Below are 23,072 nucleotides of genomic sequence, written 5' to 3' on the forward strand. Positions count from 1 at the left end.
ATATTACGACCGAGATCTTAAATGGATCGGGCTCGAGGTAGATTCAAAGAATGTTTCCAACATAATCAGTACTTTGCTAAGTAAACATCTATCAGTACTTTGCTAAGTAAACATCTATCAGTACTTTGCTAAGTAAAACATCTATTGGTTTGCTGCAAGGATGTCCTTTATGTCATTGTTGCTTGGTACTTTCTTACATTCACTTAATGCTATGATACTAATTCTAATCGTATTTATGACTTGCTTTTTGTCATTATTATTTGTCCTGTATGTATAATACTAATGATTAATATAAAAACAATTAAATTGTGAGACTGGTGTTATTTATTCCCTTGGATACCCTGTGATAAGACAATTTGAGGGCTTGGCAGAAAACTTGTGACTTCAAATAATAGAAGATACATTTATATCAGTCATGCTTCAAGACCTCGATTTGTTATTACAATTTCCAATTGTCAGCAACCACGGTACTTTCTTCCATTACACTTCAAAATCAAGACCTCGATTTGTTATTATAATTTCCAATTGTCGGCAACCACGGTACTTTCTTCCGTTACACTTCAAAATCTCGTTTTGCTGAATATGCAAGAGGCAGGAGAGACAACTCTTCTTCCAATGAATTTGCATGTTACGCTCAAATATTGTTCAATAACTTTACAATGTCAGTAGCCTCCGTGGCCATGTGGTCTTGACAACTGCCAAATATTATTGTAGTGAGAAGGCGGACCGGGTTCAACTCCGGCAATCGCCACAATAGTTTTCAGCCATAAAGTATCTGGTACTTTGCGGAACCAATGAAACTGCCTCATTAAGTATTCATGATTGCGATATTTTCCTAGCCAAATTGCCCACGGTACACAACGAAGCATAGCGTAGTGTGTATTGGGGGTATCTGACGATGCACTTATCCAGCTGCTTAAAGTTGCCAGTATGGTTTAAAAGTATACTCTAAGGGAGAAAACTGGTGGTGAGTGTTGTGTATTCACTAATACCAGTAAAAGAATATCTTTGCATAATGGCCTGTATATTGACCTTCAGACATTTAATAAATGTCATTGCCATCTCTCTATATACTAAGACTAAGTTTTATTTGAATCCTTTAAAAAACATTCCAAGATATAGCCCGGACAAGCCATCATTATTGAAAAATATCAAGTTAAGGTTACTAAATACATATGAAGGACATGATTATGATTCTGGAGTTCTGCGCTTTCTCAAATTTCCATCTTTCTACCTGTCAAATTTGAGCTCAACATAAATTTGTATAAACTAATTGAAATTCCACAGAATTGAATGTGTCGCTTGTTTGGAATGCCCATCATAGACCAACTAGAGTTGTCACAAGAGTGACAAATTCAGACGAATGACACCTGGACACAGGAATGGTAAACTATTACTTTGAAAAGATGCCATACGTCGAAGGAAATTTCACACAGCATTTCCATTTACCATATTTAACAAAAATGTTGTATAATTAAAATCCATTGAGTAAAATAGAAGTAATGCTGCTGACAGGTTACAAAGGGCAATAACTCAGTCATTACCTGAAATAGAGTTATGGTCCTCTTGTACACTGCACTTCATCTTTAGTGCTTTATCATTGTATGATGAAGTTTAATTGCATCCATTAGATTTCAAGTTACGCTCCAGATAAGATCAAGTAAAAAAAGAAAATAACTCAGTAATTTAGAGTTATGGTTCTTGAACACTGCATTTCCTCTCATTATGCTTTACCATCGCAGTTAGTTTTAATAAATTCCATCCAGTAGTTTTTAAGTTATGCTCCAGACAATAAATATTGCAGTTTCTAGTTTTGGGTCGTTTTTGCATGCAAAAACTTCTTTATTTTGCCAACTTTTGTCACATCTCATTATAATTTATGGGAGAACATGATTGTTTTCTGACAATCCAAAGCCTCAGTCCTTTTGCAACTTCTCATTTATCATGCAAACAAAAACAAAATACTTTTGAGTTTTAAAACTTTATTTAAGGTCATGGCTATATAACTACAATTTTAGTTCTATATTCATGTTCTTCATACCTAATTACACAGCTCTGTATCCAATTATTTCATATTTCTAAAAATATATTTATTAGCTTCATCACAAATGTATCAGCCAATGAACTCATATAACCAACTTTTCACCAATCTGAATCATCGTTTCTAAACAGATAATGTCATATATCATACTTGCTTAAGGTTACTCTGATGTACAATAAATATTGTCACCTTCTCCAGACATTATCCAATAATGTCATATGCTAATGCCCCGCTATCTCATATAAATTTGGTATAAAATAAATATTTGAAATGGTATTGCTTTCAGATATTGAAGAATTTGAAAAAACATTATTGATGAAGTTAAAGAAGTGTTTGTTCATTTTTCAAACTGAAATTGTGCTTGAAATGGAAAAAAGGGCAAACAATCTTCAAGAAATCCTGACCACTTTCCAATTTGCTTTCATATTTTCACGATTGGTTTTCTGTCAGCAACTGTGTGAATACTCATTAAACATCAGCTGTAATAATGAGTGGAAATGGACGTATGAAAAAACCTATTTTAATTCCATAAGTAAATTGGTATTTTTTCTGCACATCAAAGACTTTTCAAATAATACCAAATTAATATGGGTACAAGGTAACCACAAATCACATGCCCTTGTATCTTATACTGCACAAAGTAACTTCTGATACCAAGTTTACAACAAAAGAAGTCGCAATAAAATTCATTTTCCATCAACAAAGATCTATAATAATTTGCAAGTTATTATTGTATTGGAGTAAATAATTATCCAATAGAAATAATACCTAGCGTTTTCTTTCCGTGAAAAATCATTTCATTGCAACAGCTTTTAATGTGCAAGTAACACAATTTGCATAATATTCTAACCATGACTTTAAGCAAACATTAACAAGAAATACAATGTTTTTTTAACATTTCATGATCTCCAAGGCTTATCCCAAAAGCTTACTTAGATTTCAGATTGCTTTACTAAGCCACACATAAAAGTCATTTGTTTGGCATTACAAGACCCACATTTTGAAGTTGGGGTACATATTTTATTTATTTTTTAATTCCTTAAATCTTAATTCTGTAAACTAATTATTTTTTTTAAGATTGTGACCACATTTTGGGTCACAAATATTTTTGTCATAATGCCAAACTTACTATTAAATAAAGCTCTAGTAAAACTCATTCTTCATAACATTTCCATCAAATCACTCAAGTTCGGAACCATAAATACTAGTTATATAGCTTTGGCCTTTAAAATTTACATAGTAAATGTACAATTTCATCTTAACAAAATGTCATTAATCATATATTACAGATGAACAGTTTTGGAGTAAGGAGTTTTTCAGACAAATGGTTTATTTTGATCAGTGTGTATCTATACATGGTTTCATTATCCACACCCGATAAAGTCATGTATGTTGTGGACGGGCTTTGAAAATGAGAAGCGACATATACTTGGGCTGCCATTTGATACAAACATTTTTTGCAACAAATTTTGGAAAAGTTATAACATGAGCCTTTTCGGTAAAAATGTTCTTAAAATTGTGCATCAAATGGCAAATCATGCATGATTCTTGTTAAATGAGGCATTTGTCGCCAAAAATAATTCAGTTTACTTTTTTCTATAAAAATACGTTAATTAAGGGTCAATTACACACATGTAATACAGAAACACATAATGGTTGTTGAACACTCTAAACAAGGACTGTCAGGGAATACATACAAGTCAGTAAATATCATCAATAGAGCAAAACATATCCCCTCTTTTTAACTCCTTAAAAAAGGTGCAAGTTTGTGTTTAATACCACATAGATAAATGGAATTTGATTGCCACTTTCTGAAAAGAACATACCAATTGCACCATTCCATGAACTGACCAAAACATAAATTTGAAAGAACAATTGTTCAAACTTGCCTATATTAACATTTAAAAGAATCATTAATTCTTATTTGCCGTCCCACTTATTGGACTTTTTACAATCATAAATTTCTGTTTTCAAGTTTAATTTCTCCCTGCATAATTTTTTAAAATACATCCAAAAAAATGTGGACAGAACTTTTTTCAATTTCGGAGGAAATTTTTTTGAGCAAATATTTTTTAAATAAATATGAATATCATTTTAAAATAGGATTTATATTTATTAAAAAAAGGATCAAGTAAGGATAATGGACACTTGCAGAAGTTTTACAATTTGGCTCAAATTAGGATTTTCCCACAAAAATTTCAAATAATTTTTAATAATAGAGATCTAATGTGAATTTTTTGATGATTTTCATTGCTGAATTAAGACAGTGACTTTAGTATTTTGATCACATCTCACAGGAAAATATATCTTTAATATATGACTATAAAATGTTGACAAGTCCGTTTAAAGGCAGGCCTATCCCCTCATTTATAGCACTAACTGTCAAAGAGTCGACAAAATTTGGTTTTTAACATATTTGGTTTACAGGTACGATGTTAACAGTCATTTTCATATACAACAGCATTGCCTCAAATTTCTTAACAACGGAGAAATCACCAAAATATGACATACACATATATTTATGTACAGTGTGGAAAAATACAATGCATATTTTCTGAGAGATTTACAATGAACAATTAAAACGTAATGCATCTTAAACAATGGAATTAAATAAGTCCATCTAATGGTTAAGTAGTGAAAAACCAGCGTAATGCGTTTTTCTAAATCAGATTTCATTCCTATATACATTTATCAATATTATCAAAATTCCGAACATATTGTTACAAATGTTTCCAATTGAAGTAATATTTTGTTTCCTTAAATACCTGTTTTTGCTTATTTCTTCAAAATTACCTTTAAAATAAATATTTTTCAATCAAAAAAATGAGGCAGAGCAAAAGTGTCGCAGAGCAAATGCCCACACTAGTTTTCCATTTCATCAAGAAGACGCATATCTCTAGAGCTTAAAACTTTGCTATACATGTGTATTATCTCTAGCAATATGTGTACCAAGTTTCATTTGAATGTCTTGAATGCCCCTGGAGTTATGATAAATGTTTAAGAGTTTGCACGCCGACCAGGACCACACATCTATAACAGACTCTTGACTCATTTTTCTCTCCTATAACAGACGAAGCTAAAAACAGCATTAAAGAACTTGAACAAAGGTTTTTAGATGATCAAAATATAACACATAAATTACATTACATAATGTCCCTGTAAATATGGTTTGTACAATGACTTTACAATTAACACATTCTTCTCATCCGTAGCTTTTCGACCAATCAAAATGCACAATTCTGTATTCTGCCATCCGTCGACCAATGAAATGGATGCTTTCATCAGTAAGTCTATTCACAATGCATGCACTAATGACATATTCAATGATGAGATGTAAGGTGATCCGTGATTGGATAGTTTGTGATGAGAATATGTAACACATGATATATTGTCCAATGAAAACGCATGATACATTGTCCAATGAGAAGAGAGGTAACATGTTCACGATTCTTCCTCGCCTTCATGTTTCCTTTTTGTTCCTCGCTGTGGGGAATTTTCTGAAAAGAAAGAAATAACAATAATTTAAAAGAAAGGCACCAATTAAGTTTTCTAATGTACATAAAATATCTTAAATAAACTTATCAACTCAATCACTTTGAGATGTTTCATCCTCCTAACACAACTCCTACATCAAAGTAACTTTGAGATATCCCCGTCACATTATCTTTTAAAAACCATTCCAATATAAAAAACACTTTCACACATACCCTCCTCCTCCTCCTCCTCTTCTTCTACATCTTCTTCATCCTCATCAGCACCCTCGCCATCGAAGTCCTCATCATCTTCCTCATCCTGCAAATTACAAAGAGTACATACAAATGACGTCTTTTTTCCCAGCAATGAGAACACTCATATTCTTGCACAGATTTAGGGAAAAAACTACACATTTGATAACTGAAACGAAGGTTCACTTTTTTCTTTAAAAAACAACAAGGCGTAGGAAGCAGCTTAGAACTTTTATTAATTGATTTCCATAGTTAATTATCTCCATTGCATAATGTGTCCTACTGTTTTTTTATGCCAATGTCTGGGCAAAAAACAATGTCCTAATAAAATTCAAATTAAGTTTATTAACATCAAAAGGCCGCTCTGTCAAACAAAAGAGCACAGCAGGGCACTGCTCAAGCTAAGATCTCTCAACCGGAATGAAACTTTAGAAATCCTTATAAATCACTGGTCATTTTAATTTACTAATAAAATCCTAAATTGCTCAAGAGCTCTTAAATAAGTTCCGATTTTCTTCGAAGAAAAAATTCATTGAGCTTCCCTGGCTGCCACGACAGGCTTTTAAGTGATCAATAATAAATAAGCAGGGATAAACAAGTAGATTTCTTTTTGAAAAACTAGGGATACTAAGAGCAAAAAGTAGGGATAGTAGGTCTCTTTACTAACCTTTTTGGATGCAAATGAATGACTATTAAAGCTATTCATAAATTGTAATGTACATATAGTTAGCTTTGCTTAGAAACCAGTGCTTCAAGAGGGATTCAGCCACAAGATGAGGAGATGAACCTCTGACTTGTCAACATGCACCACTGATTCTCATCACAGAACTCCTCTTGCAGCACTGGAGACCTACTGCATCAAACTAATCCTACAAAAATACTAGACACAGCTTCTCATTAAAATTTAAGATTTAGATAATTTCAAACAATGCATTTAGTAAAAACTTTTGTATAATTTCTATTTTTACAAAAAAGTAGGGATGGTAGGGCTTTCTCAAGATAAAGAGCCCAACAAAAAGTAGGGAAAAGTAGGAAAAGAAGGGCTCACTTAAAGCTGCAGTCTCACAGATTTACCATTTTTACAACTTTGTTATTTTTTGTCTTAGAAAGAGCAAAGAGCAAATTTTTGCGTAAATATCTGCAAAACAATGATATAAGATTGCTGACAAAAAATCAGATCGTAGATTTTCAAATTTCCGTTCCGTCATTTTTTGTACTTATGCAATATAAAAAATCTGCGATCTGATTTTTTGTCAGCAGTCTTATATAACTGGCAGACAATGCGAATGTCCGTCGGACAGTCGGACATGTCCGGTATATTTCAATTTTGACCGACGAAACTTTTGTTTTGGTCGGTCACAATGTCCGGTGAAAAATTAAAGTCAGCACCGTTTAATTTTCGGAAAATTTACTTTCAGTTTCTAAATAAATGTTCAGAGTTATTTTTATATCTTGATTATTCAGCGTGTTAATCCGTGTTTCACTATTTGTAAACCCCGTTTCGACATGTTTCCGTAAAAGCCGATAAACGGCTTAAAGTTCCGATTTCAGCTGGTACTCTAATACTTTTATTTTACGGAAATGTTTGGAAATTACAATATTCTGTATGTAGTGGTTCCCGGCAATAGTGTTAATTTAAATATGATGATTAATATACCGAGCTGACTTTCTTTCCGCTCTGTTTAACATTGCCAATAACAAGAACTCTACTTTTGTTTTTGCATAAATGTTGTGCCTGAGTTTGACTTGTAGTACAATTCGTTACATTTTATAACCCTATTGTATCTTTAATTAAAAGATGAATTAAAAGAGTAAGATCTAGCTGTTTCATGGGTAGACCAGATATGAGTTTTTTTGGGAGGCAAGGGAAGAAAAAAATTATGACATTTATAAGATCCGAATATTGATTTTTTTACATCATGTTTGGCTTTTTTTGTAATTTATTATAGAACTGTAGGACAAATCTAACCAAAAAGATCTAAACCTGTTCAAATGGGAAATTTCAAAACTTATTTAAAAAAAGAGGCTTAAAATCAAGGTTTAGGCTGATGTTACTGAATACTGTTTGTAACATTGCGACAGGTAAAAATTTGGTGCGACAGGTAAACTTTCAGTATTTACCTGTCGCAATGTCCTGTGAAGAAGGAAAAGTTTTCGCGTTGTCTGAACTGGTTTCTATGCATTGTCGCAAAAATTGGCTCGTTCCAAGACAAAAAACGCATGATACATTGTCCTGTGAGAGTGCAGCTTTAAAATCCTGCCACCATCACAACAGCCACATACACTAAAATCAACTTACACTAACCTCGAGATCGTTGGGCTGTTGTAACAACTTCAGAGCTGAGCCCACATCATCTTCCTCCTCCTCCTCTTCCTCTGCGTCTTCATCATCATCATCGTCTTCTTCAACACCGAGAACATCATCATCGTCGTCATCCTCATCCTCTACTTCTTCGTCATCATCATCATCGTCGTCATCATCATCCCCACCTATGACAACTTTTGTCATGATAAATAGTGTAAACAAATGGTGACCGATACCAATACCAGAAATTCTATTGTGGATTAAATGACTGATTTTTTATTAAGAAAAAAAATAATACATTTCCAGTCAATTAATAACTAAATTTATCTTTACAAGCAAATTTGTTCAGGGCTTCTGTTAAAGAAATTTGGAAGTAGATTACTTCTCAGAAATGGGTTAAAACTTCCAAAATTCCTTACAAGTATAAAAACTTCCATAGTTTTGAGGAAAACTTCTTAAGTTGAATGCTTGGAAGCTCAAAATATAAAAAATGACTTTAATGGTCACAATTTCAATCTGACTTGAGGTAAATTAAATAATTATAATATAAATCTGTGAATTCGGGAAGTTATAGTTGCAAATTAATTGATTTTTAACATACTAGTTGAAAAAAATAGTGGAAAATTATTGTATTCGGGCAACTTTAACTTCCAAATTTTGGTGAAAAACTTCCTGTATTGATGGACAAGAAGTTCATACTTCCAGTTACAAATTCTTAATGGAGGCCCTGCTGCCTTTTTTCTAGCTGACAAAGGGGCAGAGCTTGAGGTAAAGCCAGTCATATGGGCCTAATCATGATGCACAAATGTACATTATCCTTGACAGCATATAACATTGAACTAATTTGAATATAATATATGAATGGTAGAATTCTTTGCACAACAATAATGCCATCTAAGCAAACAAAAAACCTCCCCAAAAAAACACCACCAGATGAGCTTAAAACTTTTGGAGGGCGACAGTGGTTTAGTGCTATAGGTACCCGCCTCTCACCCAAGAGGTCGTGGGTTCGATCCCTAACAGAGGTACTTTCTCATGGCCTTTCAAAATGGACACCAGTACTGGTTTCTTCTCAGGAAACATACTCGGAGAGTGATTCATTAAGCTTTCAGCTTTCGTCACAATCAAGCATAAAGGAATCAGTATAAACTAAGCTCGAATCTTTTTATAATTTTCAAACCTACCTTCCTCCTCCTCACCATCCTCTTCCTCATCAAAATCCTCAACTCCATCTGTAAATTTAACCAGATTTAAAAATGGGCATAGTCAGTTCATTTTGCTTTGCATCTGGGGTATTATACTGCATATGTTTTCACTAAAGATCAACAATTCCTTAAGTCCATTAGGGCTTTTCCATTATTGATTAAACATATAACCCCCCTGGGGCAGGCAATTTTATATTATACCACCCCTGTACAGAAGCAAATTTACTCTTTTGAAGTCCAAATTAGCAAAAATGACACCCACCTATATACTAAGAAAATAATTGCCTTCCCCTGTGGGTTATATATTTTACCGCAATACCACTTACTCATTAGCATGGTTCTCAATAGGTTTTAGTTAAACCGTCTAAGATACTAGATTAACCGACCAGTTACTTCTTCTTTATCATAAAATGAACATTTTTCCAAATTTAAACCAGCCCAATTTGCCATTTGAATCGTTCATTTTGGCTGTAAGCTGGTTCGTATTGAGAAAACAGCATTTGCAAAATACATTTCACGTAACACAACTTTTAAATGACTATTCGCATCGCATTCCCCTGCACAAAATTCTTCATTCATATGGTGGGCAAGGAAACCAGTACCCATTGTTCTACAGTTGGACACTTGGGTATTGCTATTAAAAGCTAGCTCTTTAGCTAACAATTGTATGTGCCAGCCCACTATATACAGTCATCCAAATACAAACATGAATATTCATATAATAATGAGCAAGGCAAGAATATTATCAGCTCATTATGTGATTATAACCACCAAGCCCCAATACTATCAGCTAATATAATAATGACACCTGCCACCGATAACCAGAACTTTAAGTAATCAGGTTTCATCCCTTGCTTGTGGTAAGAGAACTAGGGCTCAGCCAAGAAGATATGTTGGTCGTAAACCTTACACTGCTAAAAGGCCTAGTTTAATCCTTCTATATTAAGTGCCCCCCCCCCCCCCCAAAAAAAAACAAGGTGTATAGTAAACAACCACTGTGTATTGATCTTAATCTAATTGCCAAATTGTCTTATCAGATCTCTGAGTATCAGTTTTGGGGGGTTTATAATATAAAAGGACCCTAAATGGCCCTGAGCCAATTAACAAATAAACAGGAAATTGGCCCCTACTGTGACATCAGTGCAATTAGCATGAGATGCACAGCAGGGGATTGTCATGCAAAACATTCCTTAATCTAGGCCTTTAAGAGTGCAAGTGGACTTCCATAAAGTCACAGGCAAAATCTATGCAGTAAATGTCCTTACAATATTTTTCATTGAAACAGTTTGCTTAGAATTTAAATTAGAATTAGAACTTGAGCCCAACAACTCTATTGATTATTTCTCTGAAAATTATAGTTGAAAGGTTTTTAACTTCCAGATGCTTATCATTTGAGTCAATTTGTAAATTGGGTAATTTGGGAAAATGATTGATTAAAAAGAAATCATCAGAGAAAACTTTCTTCTAATGCACAATATAATTCATGATTTGACAATATTATTTACCTTCATCCTCATCATCTTCAGCCTCCTGGTCATCGCGGTCGTAGCCGTCCAGGTATTTCAGGTTTGATAATAATTCAAACACTTTCTCTCTGTAATCTTCAGCATTTGTGACTTCACAGTTGAACAGATCTAGGCTCTTAAGGTTCGGCAAGTCCTTCTGAAAACGAGAAATACACGTTAACAAAGAAAATTTGTTTGTTTAATTGAGTTTATCAAGATCTGCGAGCGCCCATTGCCTATTGCTTGGCCCTACTTAAATTATTTTTAAATGCCATAAGTGACAAGTGACATATGCAAAAACCTCTTAGTTCATTTACATGCTCGGTGTAATACACCAGTCAATTGTATCCACCCCCCCCCCCCCCGGTCCGTGGGAATAGCGTGGACTTTGACTTTCGGTCCAGCCATCTCCGGGCTTTTTTTAAATTCCAGGGGATATGGATCCCCCGGTGGGGACCAGGGGATGGGTCAAAATTCCGGGGAATTTTTCTCCCCGCTGGGGGATATGGCATGTATGATGGGCAGAACCCTGCATGGACTTTATAGAAATGGTCAAAAGGGAGAATCTGGTCTGTAACTAAAGGAATGAATGGTAAGATTCGCAGAACACTGTCTGAATACTAACATTTATGGGTAGAACCAGTGGTCGAAATTTACACAAGCCCGCAAGCCCAGCACTGGTTAAATGTCTTTCGGGCTTGCTCAAATTCTGAATTTTATATAGTAGGGCTTGTTCAAAAATTTGATGCCAAGCAAAAGTATTCCAAGCAATAGTATAAGAATTCGGGCTTGTTAATCCAAAAGTCTAATTTCAATGACTGTAGAACCCTGTCTAAACACTCATGCTTATGGAAATTAATACATCCGCTTACCAGTGCTTCTAAAGGCTCGAAGTCCTTAATTTTGTTTCCACTAAGACTGAGGTGTGTAAGACTTGGACAACCGGAGAGGTTGTTGAGGCCCGTTGAGATACGGTTGTCACTCAGTTCCAACTGAAATAGATCAAATATGTATTTTATAATTATAAATTCAGTTATCAATAAACTGAAAAAAAATATTTGTTTAATTCTTATGCAAGATCAATCTATTTCATGGCGAGAAAACAGGAAGTAATAGTTAATAAAATTCAATAGTGTATTTTATATGAATACAGTTGAATCCGAACGAAAAGACATTTTCTCTCTCAGTGCTTAACAAATGCCATAACTAAATTAATAATCGATATACAGTTTGCTTTTATAATAATACCGTGAATATATATCGTCACGAATGCTTTCCCGAATTGCTCAAATTCTGGGTTTTATACAGCAGGGCTTGTTTAAAAATGTAATGCGAAGCTAGTATGTGAATTTTGGCTTGTTCATCCAAAAGAATAATTTTGACAAAAGCACTGTAAAATCCACCACACTGCCATTTTAAAATGTGTATACCTTTCGAAGATTTGGAAGCTTTGGAAATCCCTTCAATGTAGTCAGACCAACATTTATAATGCTCAGTGACTCTAGCCCTGAGTAAGACTCTGTCAACCCCTCAATCTGCTGTGATCTGCAGTTGTCCAGATTCAACTCTGCTATCTGGAAAATATAAACAATATTATTTACCAAACTGTAATGTTCATTACTTTATTGAAGAATAGAATCGACATAATGTTTTGAACTATCTAGAGCATTTTCTTAAAGATAATGAAGTATTTACTTTCGTTTTGTTTACATCAAGCACATGGTAAGTGACGTCACAGCTCATTTGCATAGGGCCTTACTACTCCAGCAAAACACTGAACCTTCGCCAAGAAAGTAGTTCGTCAACTGATATACAATATCTTGCTAAATGGTGAAAATATTTACACTTTGAACGAAAACTCAAAACAGAATCGAAATATTTGTTAAGAAATCACGACTAACGTGTGAGATTTGATTTGATTTCATATTTTGTTGAATATATTCATCCGCTCATGTAGCTCACTAAAAAAGTCCCTTCACTTGTGAAACAACCATTGAGCGCTTATGGCAGACCGATCGCCATTTTCAGTGCATCTTTTACACGTATTACTACCTTATGGGTGGCTTAATTTTAAAAGTAGGAATGGTGAAATGTGAAAATAATTAAGAACAATCTTATGCACGTGTTTAAAACACTCCGATCTCATTTGAAATTGGATAATTATTTGAAATTTCTTCGGCGTTACACTTGGGCGACTCCGCCGAAAAATCCAAAATGGCCGTGATCGGCTGAAGTGTTTGCGCGATATCAAAACAAAACGCGATTTTTGCAAAACTAAGACTATTTGCATCAAACTTTGCGAACGAGTTGATGTTAATGCAACAATATGGTGGATTTCTTTAAGAAATTGCAACGATTTTGGACTCTCAGCTGCACAAGCTTCGAAAATCCGTTGTCATGTTTGCAAGTTCCGATCATGAGACTAAAAATAGGTCAAATGACGCAAAAACGTGCAGCGTGTTTTCACTTTATTTTCGGGATTACAGCAAAATAAACAAACAAAAACGGTCCGAAATGATAGAAAATTACGTATAACAACTAAATCAACCATAAAGAGCAATTTAACGCGGTTCAATATCGAGAAAACTTTAAAATAGATTTGCATCAAAAGATGGCGGATTTTGAACAGAATCTAAGATGCACTGAAAATGGTCAACAGTCAAAACAAGCACCTGGGGATGTAACAACATCTAACAACTGTTTGTAATGATGGGGAAACACATATAAAGGAATTATCTGTGGTTAAATAGCATTTGAATACATTAGATATAAGAAATATTAACATTACAAAGAAGTTCAAGATGGCTAAAATGGCGACCATGTACATGCACATCATCGGAGGCTGATGACAAAACATTGACAAAATCACAGACTTTTACAGCAAGGAATCATCAAAATCAAAGCTATATTCAAAGGAACAGTTCTGGTGGACGTTTCTGTGCCATGAAAATACAGCGAAGACGCTTCAAACAAGAAAATCGAACAAAAAACGTGTCAAATTATCAGGTCATCAAGAAGTCATGCACCATTATGTGAACATTTTTGTTTCTTTCAGAAGTTCAGCGCCATACAATGCTTTATCAACAAGCAGCTTAGATCTATTAGAAAGTTTACATTAAAAAAAACAACGTTCAAGCCAAAAACTGTCAAAAGTCATTTTCAAAACATGCATTTTGTGCAATAATGGAAAATTCATTATTTCACATTAACTATTTTAAAATAAAGGTTTACCTATATACAAAGCTGATTCAAATGCCTGCAAAAACATACTCGAGTTGTCAATTATAACTTTGTCAATCGCTGAACTTCGAAACAAAAATGGACACCATGCCCCCACCACTTGGCCTATTGTACAAGCCCACGAAATCGTATCACATACGATTATAATCAACAAAATCTAGTCTTACCTCATCCTCCATACGACCCCGTCGCTCCAACTCAATCCTTTTAGCCATTTCCATCTTGACAGCTTTAAAATAGTCACTTTAACGTTGAAAAACTTGTTCTTGGGTCACTTCAACACCGTGTGTACAAACTAGGCTAACCAAGGCAAAATCGTCTCTCTGCGCGGGCTGATTGCTGTGTAGTCCAATTAACCAATCAGAATCGAGCTTCAGCGTGAACAATATAATGAATATTCAAAAGCACCGGTAGCCTTCAGCCAATCGATAACGGAAACAGCTGTGACGTCATGTGCGCGGGCATTCGGATTTTCGATTGTAAACACAGCGATACACGTGGTTTCTGTTTGAATGAATGTAGTAGGATTGCGTAGTAAAATCAGCTGTTTTGGCGATGCGCGTGACATTATCCTTGACCCTGTTGAGTAAATTAATTAAATGAGATATTTTAACCCTGTCAAACAATAATAACATATTGGTAATAATATGGAGATTGGCTAAAACATAATCCAAAATAAATCATACACGGATTTACTGTTTTGATAAATTTTCTACGTCCCCTTTTCAGATGTGTATGTAAAAATAAGGCAGTTATGTATAGAACACAAATGAGATCTAGTTATACTAACGTTTTATGATAATAATTGTGTTGTGGTCTTATGTTTTTAACGTCGGCCTCAAAGGCATGAACATTTAATCGAGTATATATTGGCAAACAACTGCATAACCCAGGATTTGACCGTAAGGGGGAAGGGGTAGCGTTGTAAAGAGCGGTACTTTATAGACGATGGTGAATGAGGATAAGCCAGCGGTCCTAGAGGAGGAGGTGAGGGGGGTGCGCAACCCCTTATAGTTTTCCTGGTGAATCCTTTAATGTCACATAGTTACATGTACATACATTCTCACCCATCAGAGGTTTGATAATGGTAAAGCTAACCTGGTACGCATAAATCATCACTCTAGTGTACGAAAATGGTAACATATAATACAACAGGGGCGTACAAATAATTTAGGTTCCCGCGCTATGGCCAGTAAAGAAGTCTCACGTCAAGGGATATCGGTCCCGCTCCAACCATGTATTTCTATATTCTGGTCTTAATATGATACATAGGGTTGGAGCGGGACTGATTTCCCCTGACGTGGGTCTTTTTTAAGAATACAGATACAATTGAACTATTTTTCAACCACTCTGAACGCTAATACTAAGTAAAATTAACCAGTGAAAAGTAATACAGTCTACACCCTTTATGTTATAAAGTTTTATTCCCAATATCGACTTTGTACCTTAATTTATTTGTATGCCCAGGTACGGCCCTGTAGCACGTTAGTCTTATAAAAGCTATCATTTTCTTTGAAAGCCCCCACCCCCGCCCCACCACCAAAGCCACCATACCACGTTAGAGACTTTATTACCCGTTCTGTACAGACGGCGCATGCCTCTTAGTTTCGCACCCTCACCATCAAAATCCCGTCAGTCTAGTTCACTGGTAGTAGAAGACAGTTGTGTCTCTCTCTATATAAAACATTGACTTTCAGCTGCTCTCTTGACACTGTTTGCATATGGCGTCGATTAGTCGTTTGTTGTTGTTGTTGTTGTTGTTGTTGTTGTTGGGATGGGGAGGGTTGAAATAGTGTAATGGGAGCATCACGGAGGTCGGTCGTTAAAATGCAGACATGTATTTATACGGCGCATTTGATTAATTAATACCGTGCTTATGAAGTAAATAAAACATGTCTTTAATAACAACATAACATTCAGCAAGTTTGACGTCTCATTCAAGCGCAGGCTAATGTCCAAGTGGCGCGTCCAGAGCCAGTAGGCAGGCATACGTTTCTGACCTACCTTCTATCCCCCACCCCACTCCACCCTCTCTAACCCCACCTCCTACTCCTACTTAAAACCAAAAAACATGCTTATGGACATAAGGACTTATTGTTTATCGCTTCGGTAAACATACACTTTTAAACAGGTTTTTTTCATTAACAATTTTAAAAATATATTTAAATGCTGGAATAGTTGAAGAGGAAAAGAAAGCTTTACAGAAATGCTAAGTAATAGGCCAAAATCATTTTATCTAGACTCTCAGGCATCGCCGCCCTCGCGGCATTTTTTACTCCACAAAATAAATTTTATTTCTTCATTATTTAACGATAATGATAGGACGATTTTGGGGCGGAAAGATTCCTAATGAATATTGTATGTAAAACGTATACATCCTTTTTTTCAACACCGGACATGTGCCATTTTTATATATATAAGTCCATATACCTTAAAATAAAACAATTGTTGAGAATAATCCTGGCTCCCTTCCTATTTTTTAAAAAAAAAACGTGCCTGAGAAACAGTTGCTTTTATGCTTGGCCTTAACAACAATAACTATAACATTATGCTTTGCAATATGAACTATTTCTGGACCACTCTCCGAGACAGCCTCTGAAAGAAACGTATACACGAATCAGGTAAAGAGTTATTAAAGAGAATATATACGTCATCCCCTGTTCGGCTCATGTGTTCGTCTTTTCAGTGTTATTCTCTTAAGATAAGTTGATGCCCTAATTTCTAATATACGCAAAAAAGGCAGCTCAGAAAAAAGAAGAGAAGAAAAAAATCTTTGTTTCCACTTACAAGACTGGTTCCCATTTTCTCACGACCCTTCACTTTTTTTAGTCTTGATCGATATGTGTATATTTATTTATTTATTTATTTATTTATTTATTTATTTATTTATTTATTTATTTATTTATTTATTAATTTATTTATTTATTTTATTTTTTTTTTTAAATGGGGTGGGGGGGGGGGTAAGCAATTAAATATCCTTCAAAGACTAAGCATTTTTTACAGTTTTGTTGTTGGTATTTTTTTGTAGCAAAAACAATACAGAATTAAATAGAACTTCTTTTATATTGAGCTCTATCATTAATTTAATGATACACTTCAAACTTATGAAAATTTTCTTCATAGACTCCATTTGCCAATATCACATCTGTGTGAACAGAGAAAGATGATTCGATAATAAAAAATACAAATGTATGTACGGTATCTCACCAGAATATGCTCGAAACATTGTCAACTTGAAGACATGTATAATAAAAACTGTGTGTGTTCCATTAGTAAGAACAGCTAAATATATTAGGAAGAAATATTTCCGCTTTGAGGCCAGTCAGGTATGGAGCCAAAGGAAATATGGTGCTCTCAAAACTACCTGGAATTTAGAAGGCTGATCCGCACCTGGACAGGTCCCTCTTTAAAATGCTCAATGTACAAATAATCTTTTATTACTTAAAAGAATAGAAGAAATTGAGAATTATAAGGTGTTTCACTGAATATCTTTTATCCTTTGTTTTAACGGAAAAAGAGTTGTGTTTTCAGAAGGATGGCTTACACCCACTGGACAAGATGTGGTATTCAGCGGGCATTTTGAATATAGATATTAAGTTATTAACTAACAAAATTAAATTACAAGAGCTAATGTTTATTTTTGTTATTTTTTTTAAATATATTTATCATTACCATCTTTCGAACACATTCTTACAGAATGGCAGGTGAAGATAGTGCCAGGACAGTTGCCAGGACGCGTAGCTGACTGTACACAAATACGCAGGTGCGTACTGAAATTTTGACAGGTCGAAGTTTTTGTCATACCCAAACCCCAGAATTTGAAAACCGAAGGGGAGGGGGGGGGGGGGGGGGGAGGGGTGAAGGGATTAATATGCTGTTCGTAAATGAACTAATTTCGATCTGCGTTATCCCAAATTGTCCCTAGCTACGCACCTGGTTGCCGTGGTTACATGTAGGTAGGAATTGACCCATACATAGGAGCAACCATGCCTATGTACGCTACTGTTTCTGATAATGTCAGCAAACTCTAGTAGTATTGTAACTACAGAGCAAATTAAGTACCTCATCGCAGCAATACTTTCCAAAGAATTTTCTAGCAAGCTAATGTAAAAATTTAAATTATAACATTTTGTACCAACTACAAATTACAATATAATGCTGTAATTTCCATACATAAATACTGCTACACTTGTTCGCCAGGAGTGATATTCTTCTCTCTTGGTCAGTTATTAATAACAAGTAATCCGATTAGCTACATCGTCCTAAGATCCAATCAAGACCAATATTGAATACCAGCCCAGACCGCATATATAGACGACATTGCGGGGAACACAATAATGACGTGAAGCATGCATTGACGAGATGTAGTGCAATCATGCATGCCAGGCGACATTGCTAGACCATGTTATCATTACCACAAAACGATGACGTTGATGACATTTTGAAACTATTGCTATCTCATGATACAATACGTACAGCCGATCGGAACATTCTAAACAGTTGGCTAATAGCATCTTGTGACTATGTTCATTAAATTGTAGCCATAACTGTCTATTAACTCATTAGACCGTCTGTCTGGTATCATCAACCGTCTGTCTGGTAACATATCCACCGTATGCCTGGTATCATCCACCGCCTGCCTGGTATCATCCACCGCCTGCCTGGTATTACCCATCGCCTGCCTGGTATCATCCATCACCTGCCTGGTATCATCCATCGTCTGCCTGGTATCATCCATCGTCTGTCTGGTATCACCCATCGTCTGCCTGGTATCATCCATCGTCTGTCTGGTATCACCCATCGCCTGCCTGGTATCATCCACCGTCTGTCTGGTATCATCCATCGTCTGTCTGGTATCATCCATCGTCTGTCTAGTATCATCCACCGTCTGTCTGGTATCATCCGTCTGTCTGGTATCATCCATCGTCTGTCTGGTATCATATCCACCGTATGCCTGGTATCATCCACCGCCTGCATGGTATCATCCACCGCCTGCCTGGTATCATCCATCGCCTGCCTGGTATCATCCATCGCCTGCCTGGTATCATCCATCGTCTGCCTGGTATCATCCATCGTCTGTCTGGTATCACCCATCGTCTGCCTGGTATCATCCATTGTCTGTCTGGTATCACCCATCGCCTGCCTGGTATCATCCACCGTCTGTCTGGTATCATCCATCGTCTGTCTAGTATCATCCACCGTCTGTCTGGTATCATCCGTCTGTCTGGTATCATCCATCGTCTGTCTGGTATCATATCCACCGTCTGCCTGGTATCATCCATCGTCTGTCTGGTATCATCCACCGTCTGTCTGGTATCATCCACCGTCTGTCTGGTATCATCCACCGTCTGTCTGGTATCATCCACCGTCTGTCTGGTATCATCCATCGTCTGTCTGGTATCATCCATCTGCCTGGTATCATCCACCGTCTGTCTGGTATCATCCACCGTCTGTCTGGTGTCATCAATAGTCTGTCTGGTATCATCCACTGCCTGTCTGGTATCATCCATCGTCTGTCTGGTATCATCCACCGTCTGTCTGGTATCATCCACTGTCTGTCTGGTATCATCTACTGCCTGTCTGGTACCATTCACCGTCTGTCTGGTATCATCCACCGTCTGTCTGGGATCATCCACCGTCTGTCTGGGATCATCCACCGTCTGTCTGGGATCATCCACTGTCTGTCTGGGATCATCCACCGCCTGTCTGGGATCATCCACCGTCTGTCTGGGATCATCCACTGTCTGTCTGGGATCATCCACCGCCTGTCTGGTATCATCCACCGTCTGTCTTGGATCATCCACCGCATGTCTGGTATCATCCACCGTCTGTCTGGTATCATCCACCGTCTGTCTGGTATCATCCACCGTCTGTCTGGTATCATCCACTGTCTGTCTGGTATCATCTACTGCCTGTCTGGTACCATTCACCGTCTGTCTGGTATCATCCACCGTCTGTCTGGGATCATCCACCGTCTGTCTGGGATCATCCACCGTCTGTCTGGGATCATCCACTGTCTGTCTGGGATCATCCACCGCCTGTCTGGTATCATCCACCGTCTGTCTTGGATCATCCACCGCATGTCTGGTATCATCCACCGTCTGTCTGGTATCATCCACCGTCTGTCTGGTATCATCCACCGTCTGTCTGGTATCATCCACTGTCTGTCTGGTGCCATTCACCGTCTGTCTGGTATCATCCATCGTCTGTCTGGTATCATCCGAAATCTGTCTGGTATCATCCACTGCCTGTTTGAAATCATCCACCGCCTGTCTGGTATCATCCACCGCCTGTCTGGTATCATCCATCGTCTGCTTGGTATCATCTACTGCCTGCCTGGTACCATTCACCGTCTGTCTGGTATCGTCCACCGTCTGTCTGGTATCATCCACCGCCTGTCGGGAATCATCCACCGCCTGTCTGGGATCATCCACTGCCTGTCTGGGATCATCCAACGCCTGTCTGGGATAATCCACTGTCTGTCTGGTACCATCCACCGTCTGTCTGGTATCATCCGCCGTCTGTCTGGTATCATCCACTGTCTGTCTGGAATCATCCACTGTCTGTCTGGTATCATCCACCGTCTATCTGGTATCATCCATCGCCTGCCTGGTATCATCCACCGTCTCTCTGGTATCATCCACTGTCTGTCTGGGATCATCCACCGTCTGTCTGGAATCATCCACCGTCTGTCTGGTATCATCCACCGTCTGTCCGTCTGTCTGGTATCATCCACCGTCTGTCTGGAATCATCAACCGTCTGTCTGGAATCATCCACCGCCTGTCTGGTACCATCCACCGTCTGTCTGGTATCATCCACCGTCTGTCTGGTATCATCCACTGTCTGTCTAGAATCATCCACTGTCTGTCTGGTATCATCCACCGTCTGTCTGGGATCATCCACTGTCTGTCTGGGATCATCCACCGCCTGTCTGGGATCATCCACTGTCTGTCTGGGATCATCCACCGCCTGTCTGGTATCATCCACCGTCTGTCTGGGATCATCCACCGCCTGTCTGGTATCATCCACCGTCTGTCTGGTATCGTCCACCGTCTGTCTGGTATCATCCACCGCCTGTCGGGAATCATCCACCGCCTGTCTGGGATCATCCACTGCCTGTCTGGGATCATCCAACGCCTGTCTGGGATCATCCACTGTCTGTCTGGTACCATCCACCGTCTGTCTGGTATCATCCACCGTCTGTCTGGTATCATCCATCGCCTGCCTGGTATCATCCACCGTCTCTCTGGTATCATCCACTGTCTGTCTGGGATCATCCACCGTCTGTCTGGAATCATCCACCGTCTGTCTGGTATCATCCACCGTCTGTCCGTCTGTCTGGTATCATCCACCGTCTGTCTGGTATCATCCACCGTCTGTCTGGTATCATCCACCGCCTGTCTGGGATCATCCACCGTCTGTCTGGTACCATTCGCCGTCTTTCTGGGATCATCCACCGCCTGTCTGGTATCATCCACCGCCTGTCTGGGATCATCCACCGTCTGTCTGGTACCATTCGCCGTCTGTCTGGTATCATCCACCGTCTGTCTGGAATCATCCACCGTCTGTCTGGAATCATCCACTGCCTGTCTGGTATCATCCACCGTCTGTCTGGTATCATCCACCGCCTGTCTGGGATCATCCACCGTCTGTCTGGTACCATTCGCCGTCTGTCTGGGATCATCCACCGTCTGTCTGGTATCATCCACTGCCTGTCTGGTATCATCCACTGTCTGTCTGGTACAATTCGCCGTCTGTCTGGGATCATCCACCGTCTGTCTGGTATCATCCACCGTCTGTCTGGTATCATCCACCGTCTGTCTGGTATCATCCACCGCCTGTCTGGTATCATCCACCGCCTGTCTGGGATCATCCGCTATCTGTCTGGTATCATCCACCACCTGTCTGGTGTCATCCACCGCCTATCTGGTATCATCCACCGCCTGTCTGGTATCATCCACCGCCTGTCTGGGATCATCCGCCGTCTGTCTGAAATCACCCACCGCCTGTCTGGTATCATCCACTGCCTGTCTGGTACCATCCACCGTCTGTCTGGTATCATCCATCGTCTGTCTGGTATCATCCACCGTCTGTCTGGGATCATCCATCGTCTGTCTGGTATCATCCACCGTCTGTCTGGTATCATCCACTGCCTGTCTGGTATCACCCGTCTGTCTGGTATCATCCACCGTCTGTCTGGTATCATCCACCGTCTGTCTGGTATCATCCACCGCCTGTCTGGTATCATCCACCGCCTGTCTAGTATCATCCACCGTCTGTCTGGTATCATCCACCGTCTGTCTGGGATCATCCACCGCCTGTCTGGTATCATCCACCGCCTGTCATGGCTTATCAGGCTGTGAAGAACTGAGCTAGAGTCGAACCCCGTTGGCTCTATTGGCTCGAATTCCTCGTTGGCTCGAACTAGATGTAAAGAACCGAAGTCTTTATACTGAAGGATATCATTCCCGCTTGGCTCGAATTTTCCAAAGCTCGAGGTATTTTCGCCGGGCCCTGTGAGTTCGAGCCAGCGGGGTTCGACTGTATTATGAATAGACAGAAAAAAATGAGAAATGTGTGTAACTGTTCAAAACAGTTTGACTTTTTTACTGCTTAGTAAATTATATTAGTATGTATTTATAATCACAATATATATTTTTTTTAATATATTTAAGAAAAATATTCAATTCTAAAAAGGCACTGAGGGGTGAACATGGTGTTTCCCATAAGGGCTAAGAGGGGCGGATTCAGGATTTGACTTTAGAGCGGGCGTTACCTTTTTGATCTTCGCCCTTGCCTCAGAAGCAGAATATATTTCGTTTAAAACAGTCGCAGCAAAATACATTTTTTTGCAATTTCTAGTCCGAAATGGTGCATTTTGAGCGTATTTTATTACTTTTTATCTCCGATATTAACAAACGGGGGGTGGGGGGATGCGCCCCCCCCCCTCTCCTCTGGAGCTGCTGTTCGCTTTTAAAAGAAAAAACGTCCCTTGAATCTTCTTGAAATAGAGTGGGTCCTTTTAACACTGCCAATGACTTTTTTCACGT

General features: G+C 38.1%; 2 protein-coding genes across 5 annotated transcripts; both read right to left on the reverse strand.

Moving 5' to 3' along the window:
• Positions 1–1,965: 1,965 nt before the first annotated feature.
• LOC128222071 (acidic leucine-rich nuclear phosphoprotein 32 family member B-like) lies at positions 1,966–14,357 on the reverse strand. 4 transcript variants are annotated; one of them, XM_052930858.1, is made up of 8 exons: positions 14,189–14,357; positions 12,212–12,355; positions 11,654–11,773; positions 10,782–10,938; positions 9,256–9,303; positions 8,072–8,256; positions 5,749–5,833; positions 1,966–5,538 (listed from the first exon to the last, which is right to left on the reverse strand). In XM_052930858.1, the coding sequence occupies exons 1-8, from the start codon at positions 14,240–14,242 to the stop codon at positions 5,483–5,485; spliced, it is 849 nt and encodes a 282-aa protein (XP_052786818.1). In that variant the 5' UTR covers positions 14,243–14,357; the 3' UTR covers positions 1,966–5,482. The 4 variants fall into 4 exon arrangements, with proteins under 4 accessions (XP_052786818.1, XP_052786816.1, XP_052786815.1 ...); XM_052930856.1 differs by having other exon boundaries at positions 8,066–8,256; XM_052930855.1 differs by having other exon boundaries at positions 8,072–8,265.
• Positions 14,358–18,525: 4,168 nt separating this feature from the next.
• On the reverse strand, positions 18,526–22,867 carry LOC128222315 (extracellular matrix-binding protein EbhA-like). The gene is made up of 6 exons (XM_052931296.1): positions 22,799–22,867; positions 22,026–22,361; positions 21,346–21,944; positions 20,729–21,310; positions 19,154–20,588; positions 18,526–18,975 (listed from the first exon to the last, which is right to left on the reverse strand). Exons 1-6 carry the CDS (start codon positions 22,865–22,867, stop codon positions 18,526–18,528), a joined length of 3,471 nt encoding a protein of 1,156 aa, XP_052787256.1.
• Between the last annotated feature and the right edge of the window lie 205 nt (positions 22,868–23,072).

This window comes from Mya arenaria, chromosome 16 (assembly GCF_026914265.1).
Source record: "Mya arenaria isolate MELC-2E11 chromosome 16, ASM2691426v1".
Lineage (NCBI taxonomy): Eukaryota > Metazoa > Mollusca > Bivalvia > Myida > Myidae > Mya > Mya arenaria.

Bases quoted from the DNA above. Each gene is read 5' to 3' on its own strand.
- LOC128222071 (XM_052930854.1), bottom strand. From the start codon at position 14,242: ATGGAAATGGCTAAAAGGATTGAGTTGGAGCGACGGGGTCGTATGGAG. The intron at 10,939-11,653 runs GTAAGCGGATGT...TCTCGTTTTCAG, and splicing joins TCGAGCCTTTAGAAGCACTG to AAGGACTTGCCGAACCTTAA. The intron at 5,834-8,065 runs GTAAGTTGATTT...TGTAATTTGCAG, and splicing joins CCAACGATCTCGAGGTTAGT to GATGAGGAAGATGATGAGGA.
- LOC128222315 (XM_052931296.1), bottom strand. From the start codon at position 22,867: ATGTATTTTGCTGCGACTGTTTTAAACGAAATATATTCTGCTTCTGAG. The intron at 22,362-22,798 runs GTAACGCCCGCT...AAGCCATGACAG, and splicing joins CAAGGGCGAAGATCAAAAAG to GCGGTGGATGATACCAGACA. The intron at 18,976-19,153 runs GTGATACCAGAC...GGATGATACCAG, and splicing joins TGATACCAGGCAGGCGATGG to GCATACGGTGGATATGATAC.